A 14,200-nucleotide genomic window follows, 5' to 3' on the forward strand; every position below is an offset into this window, starting at 1 on the left:
AATTATAACAATTAAATGTATTATACAAGAGATATTAAATCTTATATACATCGATGTGGATAGGGGGACACTTATTACTAAGGCCACAAAGGAGCTGATATAAACAAATAATAAATTATACAAGTTAGTAAGTCTTAGAAAGATAGATGAACAAGAATTATACTGATCGGCTAAATGAAACAGCTAATGTTGAATATTGAAAGGATCAAACGTTGGGAAAGACGCAATGGCGATAAACTGAACGCACAGGGTGTGACAATCGCAAAGGTGATATTTTACTTTTACATAAAAAGGAATACAAAACTACTGGCTCACAAATGCCATAGAGCTTATAGAAGAAGAAGCGTTAAAATAGCGGCGACAATGCAGACATAGAGAGAAGACTGACGACAACAACTCAAAATAACACAACGATAACATGAATAATCACAACACAATTTTTGACAGCATATTCGAACGATGTGTATCCAACACTGACTAATATGACATTCTTAATACGTTATATATAACTTTATAAAATTACACGTAAAATAAATCTTTAGAGATTTTACGAGGGAATGGTGTCTTAGAAGGTTCTGGAGATCATGCGCTAGATTTTTGTTCTATAGGATCAACTTGATTAAATTCAGACATTGGATTTTGAATTTGCTTTAATTCAAATAATGTATGACTATAATGACCTAGGAAAATATCAGTTTCACCTAGTTTACTAAAAGATTGTATTTAAAAATTCAGAGGAAGTTTGCAGAAAATTATAGCCTTTATTTAATAATTTTATTATAGAAGATTTGGAAGAAAACTTTGAGTATAACTGCGTGGATGATATTTAGAAGAGGAGACTTTTACTTTAAGTGATGGTTTGCAAACACGATTAAGAGACTTGTAATCAATAGGACTAATACTTAAAAATATAGAGTTATTAAAATTACTACTGGTCTATTAATCATGCTCGTTGAATTACTAAGGAAATTTATATTTTTTAAACGTTTTTGTTTGAAGACAAATTTGTATTATCAATCAAATAATTTAGCGGTATTCGTTAGTTGTGTATTTTTATTATAAATGCATATATTGAACAATGGTTTAGTTCAACTAATGCTGTATTAGTGTAAAATTTACATTTAAAATTTATAAAAAATATGATAGTATATGAAACAATAGATACAGGTATTTCTAAAGTAATGTAAAAAAACCTAAAATAGATAATTTATAGAGTAATTTATATTTAGGCTAAATAATAACTTATCGATAATTTTTGTAGATATCTCTTTTATAGAAAAATATAATCTTTTTCGATCTAATCTTAGTGTATCATTTTTAAATTAATTTTATAATAAAATTTTCCCTATCAAAACCTACTTTACATAATTTAAATTTCGATTCAATTTAAAGCAATTATTTTATTATTTAATTCGAAAAAAATTAATAAATTCGTACTCAGACACCATACGTTGAATAACACAAACATAAGTAATCCATTTAACTATTTTTGAATTATTTTTCATTTTGTTAATATATTTAAAAATATTTTAATGCAATTTTAACAATACCATATATTTTAATTTAAGAATATTTGATTCTTATAACGTAAACTTGCACCACGTTCCACATCAAAATGTATTTCGATTCTAATAAAAATTATTTTTATTTGGTAAATATTCAAGTTATTTATAAATATACAGTAATGTAAATCCTATAAAATATTATTTAAAAATATGTATACGAACATTGAATGAATTTTTCAATATTTCAATAAGTAAAAACAATTTTAAAATTATTCTTACTCCATTACTAACAAAATAATACGGATAATGAAAAAAAATTATATTTTTACTTTAATCTCCATGCTTATAATGTTCACTGAATCAAGAAATGACTTAAAAAGAGACAACGATATATGTAATAGTATCATTCAAAATGATGGATGGAAAGATTTAAATGATGTAAATTCTATTGTGTATCGTCTAAAAACGTACAGTTTAAAAAATCACCGAGAAGATATCTTCGCACTGGATTGTAATAAACGAGTTCGAGTATTGACTATAACATTAGCTTGTTCATACCTCATCGATTTAAAAATACTATTTTTCGTATTCGTAAAATTTGGAAAACACTGTAAGAGTTTGCTTTCCAAAAGTGACACTACAAAAACTGGATATAGTTGCGCTATGAAGCTACTAAACATTTTAAAAAAAATTCCATCTTTAGCAACATTGATGAAAGAAACACTTTATGTATTGGACTATTTACACACTTATTCGTGGACAAAAAATTTTATTTTTAAAAATTTATTTATAAATTTAGCACAATTTAACAAAATTTCAAAAGACTATATTCCAATGGAAAATGATTCAACAAACACGGAAAAATTTATAGAATTAATTGTAAATTTTTTTTATTATAGAAATATTGACACTATGTATAAAAGTTATATCCATTGTAATTTTGAACCATTTAATACGGAATCCTTTTGGAATACATTGAATGAGGAATACCAAGGAAAAACTTTGCAATACTTCGATTATCTGAGTGAAAAAGTCAATTTGAAAATTAATTCCATAATTATAAACAAATTTCATAGACTAGGTTTTCGGCATGATCGAAAAACACAACAAATTAGTATACCTCTACCATCTAAATATAAAACTAACGGTATGAATATATAAATATTAATTTAAAACTAAATATTAAAGCATATATTTTAAATATAGATATCGAATTTTTTACAAGACCTAAAAAACCTTTTGATACATATCAGAGAGAACTAAAAAATAAAGGTATAATTTGAATTATACATTTTAGTATAAGTTACATAATGTTAAAATTATTGTACTAGTACTTATTGCTAGTATTTCGTCAAATATATTTCATATAATTTAAGCTTATTTAAGAACATTATTCTTAAGCATTCTAATTGAAAAACTTCTATTTTTTGAGAAAATCATAGAGAAAATTGATAATGCATTTTTACCGTATTGAATCATAAATGTATATGTTATAAAATTTAACTAGATACTCTTAATGTTTTTTAACTTTGTATTAGATATAGAAAATCATTGGATACTAGAGGTCATTGATTCATTTGATAACGGTATAACTCTTTCTATAAATGGTTTTTTCAAAGTCTAGTTATAAATAGAAATATTTATATTTCACTATGTTAAATTATTTTTTTTATTAGAATTGGTTACAGAATCTAGCACAAAAGGAGAAGAACAGCTAATTGATTCTCTTGGACAAGGTAAAATGATTGAATTATCATAAAAAATTTTGATGAATTTTACTATAATTACGAGTCAACTAAAAGTAAAAATGAAAAAAAAACTAATTATTTATATCCTACCTTGTGTTACTATACAATTTTAATATGACATTTCAAAATAATAATTATTCGTTATTTAATCACTTGTGGCTGTTATTAATTAAAATTAAAACTATATTAAAAATATTATTAATTTAAAACTAAAAAATTTAAAAAATTTTGAGCTTAGAAAGCCACAAAAAATTAATGAAAAATCTCAATGTATAATATAATGTTAAAGTTGTAATAAATTTTACGAAGGACAAACAAAAATACTATTTTTACTATAAATGGTTTTTTCAAAAATTCTAGTTATATAAAAAAGAAATATTTGTATTTCATTGTATTAAATTATTTGTTTATTAGAATTGGTTAATGAATCTAACACCAATGAAGAAGAACAGCTAATTGATATTCTTAGACAAGGTAAAATGATTTAATCATTCACAATGAATTATTATGTATTTCGCTATGATTACAAATTAACAAAAAGTACAATAAAAATTTATCACTTGTGTCTATTATTTCTTAAAATTAAAACTATATTAAACATATTAATAATTTAAAACTAAAAAATATCAACCATATTAAACTGAAATATTTGTATTTCATTAAATTATTTTATTTTTTTATTAGAATTGGTTAATGAATCTAATACAAATGAAGAAGTACAGCTAATTGATTCTCTTGGACAAGGTAAAATGATTTAATCATTCACAATGAATTATTATGTATTTCGCTATGATTACAAGTTAACAAAAAGTAAAATAAAAATTGATCACTTGTGTCTATTATTTCTTAAAATTAAAATTATATTATAAAATAATTAAATTAAAACTAAAAAATGTATAATACAATATGAAAGTTGTAATACATTTTACGAAGGACAAACGAAGGTTTGTCAACTCTTAGTATAAATGGTTTTTTCATAAATTCTAGTTATATAAAAAAGAAATATTTGTATTTCATTATATTAAATTGTTTTTTTATAGAATTGGTTAATAAATCTAACCACAATGAAGAAGTACAGCTAATTGATTTTCTTGGACAAGGTAACATGACTGAATCGTCGATAATGATTTTTATAAATTTTGCTATAATTACAGGTTAACTATTAATTTGTACAATTAAAAGAAACTAATATTATTATTCTCCCTTGTGTTACAATAAAATTTTATTATGAGATATTCAAAATAATAATTATTCGTAAAATAATCATTTTAATTATTTTTTTTTAACAAGGACTTAAGCCCAATGATTCATATGAAGATAATCTAGACCCAATGGAAATTGATGAAAATAGGGAGAATTACATCAAGTTTTTATAGTAAATAGTTTTATGTGTAATCGCCAATTTTATCAAATAATGTTAAAATAATAATCTTTTATTGAATGTAAGAATAAAACGATTTATTTATGCTTTGATATTTAGTTAATATACTGAATTACCCTATTTCTTAGTAAACTGAAATCATTCTACTAATTTTTCATATTATGAAAAATTTCTTAATATCCAAAACTTGTAGCGTAACTAATGAAACTAAGGTGACTATGACTGCCATTTAAAGAGTTATACATTTATAAAATAAATTGATGATCAAAAAAAAAAAAATAATTTCAAGAATAAAGATAGAAAATATGTAAGAGCAATATTGTTGTATATAATTTGAAAGGTTGCATAATTTGTAAGAGTGAAATAAATAATGTAAATGGTAGTCAAAAAAACCAAGAGGACTATGACTCCTATTGAAAGATATATAAATTTCTAATAATGGCCAAATAGATAATGAATATGGATTGTTATAAAATTTCTAAGACTGGATAAACTGACATCATACTTTTAGCTTCGATGCGAAGCTTAGAGGTATTAATTTTATTATGGTGTATATTATTGTCTATTACCACTCATTTTCAGCTCTCACTGACTAATTTTACCTATTATTGGTACACTTTTTTTGTAAAACAGACCCTTCACCTGCCCACAAAAGGAATTCAAAATAACAAATGTTTCACAAAATATTAACTTTGAAAATTTTCCAAAAAAACTAAAACTTATAAATGTACCTGAATTTAAAAAAAGAATTGACCTCTTTTTGACTTGTCTTAAATTTACATCAATTAACATCTTTTACAATTAAACTAAATTTCATTGTATAATTACAAAATGATTATGATTAAAACTAACAATTTCCATTCATTGCATCACTGAGCTCTGAAATTATACTCATATTATAATAAATATTAAGAATAGGAAAATTATTTCATTTTAATGAAAAATTTTAAACCTAAATTTATAAAAATTTGTATCAAGTATTTAAACAAAATTATAAACATTTTAAAATAACGGGTGGGTATGTAAGTTGGGTGGGTACGACCTGTTCTGGTATTTATTTATAATACAGTGTTAGTAACTCAATAAGTATTATTCCTAAAATTGTTATAATTATATATAATTGTAGTTCTTATCTGTATATATAGCAAGAGTCATATTGTGTTAAATGAAAATTTGATCGTTTTTGTTGAATTAATATGTTTTTTTAGATTTTTATTATTAAATATTTTTTCTTAATCTTACTCAAAATGAAAGTTCATTTAGAAAATTAAGTCCTAAGATACTTTATGTAAAAGCTATTAATCTATCTAAGACTCTATATTAACGAACCAAAAAATTTGAAATAAATCAAAATATATTTCATATTTATTCAATAATTTTAACGTAAATGACTTAAAAAACATTTATTTATTATTATTAAAGACCTTTTTTTTTGGTAAGTTATATGATGAAAAATTAATTCACAATTATTTTACAAATTATAACCTGTTATTATAATTATTATTTTTAAATTACTTGTTGCCGTGAATAATTGATTCGCTTTTAAATCAACACTTTCAAGAAATCCAATAGTTTAAGTGTCTAAATTGTAATGCGTAAATGAACAAAAAATGAAAAAAATGAATAATATTATTGAATATGAACCTCTGCTAATAGACGGACAAATTTTAATTAAAATAAAAAAAAAAATTGTTATTTTAATAAAAACAAATACTAGTACTAAACCAGACCGATTTGTAGCGTTTCGAGTGTTAAAGTAAATTTTTTTCTTCTTAAATATTAAATATTAAAATACACTTGTAATATAGGTCATTATTTGTAAAGCTGAAAGTAAAACATTTTTGTAATGTTTGCTTTAATTGTAATTTCCTGATGTATTGTTGCTAAACAAATAGAGGAAAGAAATTTATTTTGCAGACGTGAAACAAAAGAATTAAGTAATCAGATATTATTTATATCTCTTGGTTGTAGTTACTAACTTTGGTCATGGCTTTCTCAATCAATAAAATTTATCCAATATTTATCAAAGTAGACCTCATAGGCCTACCACTTCCTATACCTCCTAAAAATCAAACATAAGTTCTTACTATCGTTATATTGTTATCCAAAAACCAATGAATGATAAAATGGATGTCATAAAACCCAACTTAGAGCTCTGCATGGTTCAGTTTGAACCGGTCCGGACTGAATCAGACTAGACCACAGTTCGGTTCAGTTCGGTATTATACTTCAAATAATAAATTGTTCCGGTCCTAGTTGGTCTGTATTTAAAAATTATCGGTCCTTTTTCTTACGGTCCCTTAAAAAGTTCATCGATGAACTTTTTAAGGGACCGTAAGAAAAAGGACCGATAATTTTCAAATTTTTTGTTTTTGACTAGTATCACCGATCCAACATGAGCAGTGGAGTCAGGGTGATTACTTTGGTAAACTTTGTATCCTAGAATTTTAATAGATTTTGTCGGGGTTAGGTGGGATTCGGATATCATTGCTATGTCTATGTTGTGAATATTGAGGATTGCCTGAAGTTCAAGTTTGTGGGGTGTAATACCGTTTGCGTTCCATGTGAGTAGTCTAAGTTTAAAGTTAGAATCCATTGTTGGTACTTAATTTATTTATTAGTGAGGTAAGAAGGATTATTAGGAGATTAAGAAGTGTTATGAGGGGAGAGATTAGAGTTTTAAACTCGGATATGAAAGTTGTAAATTGGTTTGTTAATAGTTGATCGGTGGGTGGGTCGTTTATGTGGCTTGATTGAAGTAAACTTCAGAATAGTAAATTCTAACTCCTAACATGTAAAATAAAATTATTATTTATTTAAAAAAGTGATTGGAGGTTAAACATTTATAAATGTAAATCAAAACAAAAATTGAATTGTTAAATAATTATAATTAAAAAGATAGTGTTGAAAACTTTTTTATGGAGTTTATCTATATTTACATTGTATTATCAGTTAAAATTCCAAAATTAGTAATGAAAAATTTAATAGAAGTGTTATAGAAGAAAAATTAATACATTAAAAAAAAAGTTGAACAAAATTTTTTTTTATTACTAAAAAATTTAAAAAAAAGCTGATCCATTTACTCTAATCTTAATAATATTTAACATTCAAAATTAATATTGTGTTTTATATTAATGGTTCATATATGAATATTTAGTATTATTTTTTGGAGTCCAACTAGTTGTATTAAATGTTTTACTACCAGTAGTTTTATTTTTATTTTGAATTAAATACATCAAAAAACTTGCTTAACTTGATATATTCTTTAAAATAAATAAAAAATTATTTTCAAATCAATTTATATTTTAATGTTAACTTTTCCAAGAGTGCTTATTTAATAATTAATATCCGTTTTAGAAAAAGTATCAATTTTGTAAAATAACTATTGGTTTTATTTTCATTTTAAATTTCAGTTGTAAAACTACACTACTAATCATTTTCAATGTCCAACTGGAATTTGGATTTCATGAGTTCTAATCCTTTCTTACCTAAATGATGAATAAATCTAAATGATTATAATTGACGATAAAGCGACCATAAAAAGTGAATACGTTCTTACGGTCACAGATAAAAGTGATAACTAGTTATGTATGTTAGATATCAATGTTAAAACACCTATAGAAATGAGTGCCATTAATGAACGGAACTTTTGCCCGTAGTGATACTTGCAAAAAGTCCGGAAACGTTATGACATGCATTAACCGAAAATGCTATATTCTACAAACACCTCAATAAAAGATCGCCTATAAGAGAAAGATTTTTAAAATGTCCTTTAAGTTCTTTTTACATGCTTTAATAAAACATTTTTTTCTTAATAAATTTGCAGATAATTTGCAATTGATATCATCCTTATAAAATTTAATTCATAAAAATAGGACACTTTTCTACCCTTTAAAAGACGATTATTTAAAAATGGTTTAACATAAAAAGTACACTGCAACTCCTATAAGGATAAGTTTGGAAACATTGTTTACTTATTTACGTTTTACGTACAATTGCCATTAAATGGCAACTGACTATAGTGAAAATAACTTAAGTAATAAATAAACTAAAAAAATATAGTTTAAAAAAACTAAAAAAACACGGTTTTAAAGCACATCGAATTAAAAAGTTAAAAATAATTTTTAGTTTCATGTTATGATAAAAGTTACTATCAATATCATGGTTGTAACGGGTAACGGGAAATTAGAGTTTGATTTCGGAGAGGGAGTCAGAGAAACGGCTACCACATCCAAGGAAAGCAGCAGGCGCGCAAATTACTCACTCCCAGAACGTGGAGGTAGTGACGAAAAATGACGATACGGAAATCATCCCTCGTAATCGGAATGAATACTTTATATCTCTGAATTAGAATAAAGCGTGTTAATATATAAATTTTTATAGTAATTAGAATATATACATATACAAGTAAAGCGACATAATTACGTAAACAGTTCCACTCGGAAAGTCCGTAGCATACGTCTGTCGTCCGTCGTGCACGTACACTATCGTCCGTTGCTTATCGCGTCATTAAATTAATGAGTACTAAGTTGAATCGTATTATTCAATTATCATCGGTTTCCGTATATTCCGTACGCGAATAAACAAAAACCATAATCTATTTCCGTCACTACAGTCGCCAAACTGGCTGTAGGCCGTTACCTGTAACTTATCAACTATTGGCATGCAACGAAACAACTCAGACACAAATAAATTTAAAAACAAATCGAAATTATCTCTGATAATTATTATTAAAACTATTTCTCACAAGACGCAGGATGTAACTTCTTCGTCTGCCATTTCAGATAATGACTTAAAATGGAATACTGTTGACAACAACAAACACATTAGGTCATCTAATAATACTACCTCGCCTCACACAAAAAAAAACAAACGAGCCGTCAAATTTCTCCTCACCAAACCGCTTCTCACTACTCGACACCAACGTAGATAACATGGATCTCGAAATTAACACAGAATTCAACGAGTCACTTCCACCACCACCTCCTCCTCCACCAATTTTCTTAACATTAAATAAATCTTTAAGATAAATAATTTGTTTTACTAAAGTCAAATTTGAAGCCCCACACATCAGACGAGATCTAGTTCAATGCCATCGCTGCCAACAGTATGGCCACATCAAATCATATTATAACCACCTGCCTAAATGCGTTTGATGTGGCGAAAACCATACCTCGGACCAGTGTTCCAAATCCAAAGACCTACCTGCAAAATGCGCACTTTGCGGCAAGGCTCACCCGGCCAACTACAGAGGATGCACTGTCCACAAAAACCTACAACGTTTCCGTAAAAAACAACAACCGATCACCACCTCAAGACCAACAGAAAACTCCAATACGCCTCAAGTCCAACCCAACAGCCAACCTTCTCCAGGAACTTCACATCTGTTCAATTCTCTCGCTATACCACTAAATCAAAACTTATCATATTAGCAAGCGGTCAAAGGTAATACATCAAATAAACTAAAATCAAGCCACATAAACGACCCACCCACCGATCAACTATTAACAAACCAATTTACAACTTTCATATCCGAGTTTAAAACTCTAATCTCTCCCCTCATAACACTTCTTAATCCCCTAATAATCCTTCTTACCTCACTAATAAATAAATTAAGTACCAACAATGGATTCTAACTTTAAACTTAGACTACTCACATGGAACGCAAACGGTATTACACCCCACAAACTTGAACTTCAGGCAATCCTCAATATTCACAACATAGACATAGCAATGATATCCGAATCCCACCTAACCCCGACAAAATCTATTAAAATTCTAGGATACAAAGTTTACCAAAGTAATCACCCTGACTCCACTGCTCATGTTGGATCGGTGATACTAGTCAAAAACAACTTAACTCATTGCCTTCTTCCTTTTATTAGTGAAACGTATATCCAAGCAATAAGCATCCAAGTTTCTGTCAACAAACATTTTAATATATCTTTCTCCTCCATCTACTGCCCTCCAGGACCTAAAATTAACCCAAATAATTTCACAAATTACTTCGAATCTCTAGGTAAGTACTTTATTGTCGCCGGAGACCTTAATGCCAAACACTCCTCCTGGGGTTGCCTCTTAACCAACTCAAGAGGCAGAATCCTTTATAACTCAATAAGTAACTCCAACATAAAAATACTACCACCTTCTAACCCAACCTACTGGCCAACACATCAAAACCAAGTAACTTCACTACTAATGTCCCCAACATAAACGACCAATCATCCGATAACTCACCAGTCATACTTGACCTCGAAATTCCCTGTTCAAACTCATCCTCAAATACCCAAAATCTTGGAACTCATCGAAACTCGTACAAAACTCAACCAGTCCTTAAAATCAAGCGAAGACATTGATAGTACAATCCAAAAGCTCACTTCAGATATCCACGAATGCATACACTATAATAACCAAAAGAAAGAAGGTAATACTGTAAGGGAGGCTGGAAAGGGATAGTGTAGCTGGAAGCATAGAGTGTATTTTATGTGTTGAGGGGAATATTAAAGTCTAATAGTTATTACTTAATAAATATAGTTAGTGTATTAAAACTACTCTTACCCGATATTCACTGATGATGATAGAATCTTGAGTGTAGATTTATGGTTGTTAAGAATATATTTAAAGCTATAGTAGGTATGTTAATAAATGAGAATCGTATTTGGTTAACAGAAGCGTATTTATTATTTTAGAAAATGTTAATTATTTTAACAAATGTATATTTTAAGTTTAGTGTCAAAAGTTAAGTTTAAAAACAAACAGCAGAAAAGAATACGCACGAGTATGTTTGGAATTATTTTAAATTGATTAACTTGACATTGTAGTGAGAAAAGTGGACAAGAAAGATGAAAGATTGACTGACTGACTAAAGCAGTCTCCAGCCCTTATATAACGTACCACGAAAAGCATAAACAGGGATGAAACGTCTTGATTGTGTCATGCCTTTTCATAGACATATTGAGTCACCAATCCGTCCTACAATCAAAACAAGACAGTTACTTTTTATCACCTTCCCTTATTTAATGCTTTTTGTGGTGCCTCGAAGACGCTGAGACAGACAAGACTCATGGCTACTTTGTAGTTGCCAAAAGTCAATACCATATGTATAATCGTGTTAGCATATTCTTTTCTGTGGTCTTAGAAATACAAGAGGTATTGATTTTATTAATATTCCAAAGGAGAATATTACAACACTTAGCAACAACACCAAACACAATCCACCTCAAGAACCTACTTCCAAATCATATAAAATCTCTTCTCCGAGAAAAACGAAAAGCAAGATCCCGGTGGCAAAGGTACAAATACCCCATCGATAAACACAATTATAGCCAACTAAATAATAAACTAAGGAAAGCACTCCAATACATATCAACAATATATCCAAAACTTAACAACTCATAACTCTTGTCTTTGGAAAACGACAAAAAAAAATCTTAAAAACTGTCACAACTTTCTCTCCCCTCCGTAAAGAAGATAACTCATGGATGGTTTCTGACACAGCAAAAGCAAACCTATTCGGCCAACATCTATCCCAAACTTTCACTCCACATGACATAACTCTAAATCCCACTCAAAGCCATATTGTCATACATTCCTTAGAGTCTGCATTACCCGTCTCATTCCCAGCCAAACACACAAGTCCCGGAGAAATCGAATTCGTTATTAAAAAACACCATAACAGAAAAGCCCCGGGGTTTGATCGAATTACAAATCGTACTGCCAAAAACTTACCCAAAAAAGCAATCATATTACTTTCGTATATATACAACGCAATGCTGCGTTTATCCTACTACCCCCTAACCTGGAAATTTTCAGAGATAATAATGATCTCAAAACCCAACAAGCCTCCTGAAAAAGTTATTTCTTATCATCCTAGAAGTTTACTCCCTACAATATCTAAAGTATTCGAAAAAATCCTATTAAAGAGGCTCATACCACTAGCTATTACTGCAAAAATTATCCCTGACATTCAATTTGGATTCAGACCCTATCACTCAGACACTATTCACCAACTCCACAGAGTAGTCGACACTATCTCAGTCTCTCTAGAAAAAAAACATTACTGCGCCGCTGTCTTTCTGGACGTCGCTCAAGCGTTTGATAGGGTCTGGTTTGATGGCCTGCTATTTAAACTTAAAAAATTTCTGTCTGCGCCTTACTTCCAATTGGTTAAATCATATTTGAGCGATCGTACTTTCGTCGTACGACAGAACTCGAGCCACTCAAATTACTTCAACATCTTAGCTGGAGTTCCCCAAGGCAGCGATATTGCTCCCTTTCTATATAATATATTTACGCACGACATTCCTAAAACTCCCTTTACTGAACTCAGTTCCTACGCGAACGATACGGCAATTGTGGCCTCCAATGAAAACCCAATCGTTTCTAGTATATTACAACGACACCTCAACATAATTGACCTATGGACAAAAAGATGGAAGATCAAAATCAATGAATCCTAGTCCTCTTTCATTACATTCACCCCAAAAAAAGGTTCCTGCCCCTTAGTAACAATTAACAACATTCCAATCCCTTCCTTCTCAGAAGTCAAATATTATAGTGTCATCCTCGACAGTAATCTTACCTGGAATCCTCACCTAAAAGCCAAACGTAAAGCCCTTAATACTAGACTCCACCTCCTTAGACCCTTACTGAAATCCAAAATGAAATTAAATACCAAACTATTAATTTATAAGTCCTTACTCAGGCCACTTTGGACCTATGGCGTTCAACTATGGGGTACCGCTAAACCCTCAAACACCCGTACAATCCAAGCCTTTCAGTCAATATGCCTTCGCCTAGTTACATCTGCACCATGGTACTTAACCAACAATAATCTCCACAAAGACCTTAAAATCCAAAATTTTAACCAAATCTCCAAACTATACTACACCAGACTTCACAACAAATTTCAGCAGCACACAAACCCACTAATCTCTAAATTATCAATGAGCACACTCCCTGATATCCTGCACCGTAGACTTAAAAGGAAATGGTGTAGAGACCTTATTCTGTAGTAAGCGAGCTTAATAAGTGCTGATGGTCGCTATCAGGCATCACCTCGAACTTTAATTAAATCTTTTTCTTTGTTCAAATCTTATCACTGTCACTTATAGGGTGTTACCACTGGGTAACCTCCCTAATCTCATGATTCATGTTATCTTATTTTTTTTATTGTCAATTATCAAACCTACTTATTATACAAAGATTATGTATAGATTGTAGTTATCTTAAATAAATAATAATAAAAAAAAAAATACGTAAACGTATCATGCACTAGGTATAGCCGTGTTTTGTGGGCGGACGGTTGGGGCTAACGTTATACATGAGGTATAAACGGCGGTAGGAATATATACGTAAGCCGTATGGCACGCGGATGGTATTGGTCAGTCAAAATAAAAATTTTTTTATATATATATTAGGCTGGTTCTTATTTTTCAACTTTATAATAAATTGTGCGGCACCCCCTAATTTTGATTATTTTTAGATAATAATGATTTTTGTTGAGTTTTGTAAGATTTACTTACCCCCTTCGGATGGCGAATAANATTTTTGTTGAGTTTCGTAAG

At 28.9% G+C, this 14,200-nt stretch overlaps 1 protein-coding gene across 26 annotated transcripts in view; it reads left to right on the forward strand.

The window, feature by feature from the left end:
- Positions 1-14,200, forward strand: part of LOC126902827 (uncharacterized) — a 132,810-nt gene that overhangs the window by 43,325 nt on the left and 75,285 nt on the right. For 12 of the 26 annotated variants that reach the window (XM_050680473.1, XM_050680480.1, XM_050680467.1 and 9 more), the window contains exons 12-13: positions 3,668-3,727; positions 3,938-3,997. In XM_050680473.1, the coding sequence (XP_050536430.1) occupies positions 3,668-3,727; positions 3,938-3,997 (120 nt within the window). Of the gene's footprint in view, positions 1-3,667; positions 3,728-3,937; positions 3,998-4,293; positions 4,354-14,200 lie in introns of all 26 variants that reach the window. The other 14 variants (XM_050680460.1, XM_050680468.1, XM_050680482.1 and 11 more) reach the window with 2 other exon arrangements.

The sequence above is a fragment of the Daktulosphaira vitifoliae genome, unplaced genomic scaffold, assembly GCF_025091365.1.
Source record: "Daktulosphaira vitifoliae isolate Bord-2020 unplaced genomic scaffold, ASM2509136v1 Scaffold_3, whole genome shotgun sequence".
Lineage (NCBI taxonomy): Eukaryota > Metazoa > Arthropoda > Insecta > Hemiptera > Phylloxeridae > Daktulosphaira > Daktulosphaira vitifoliae.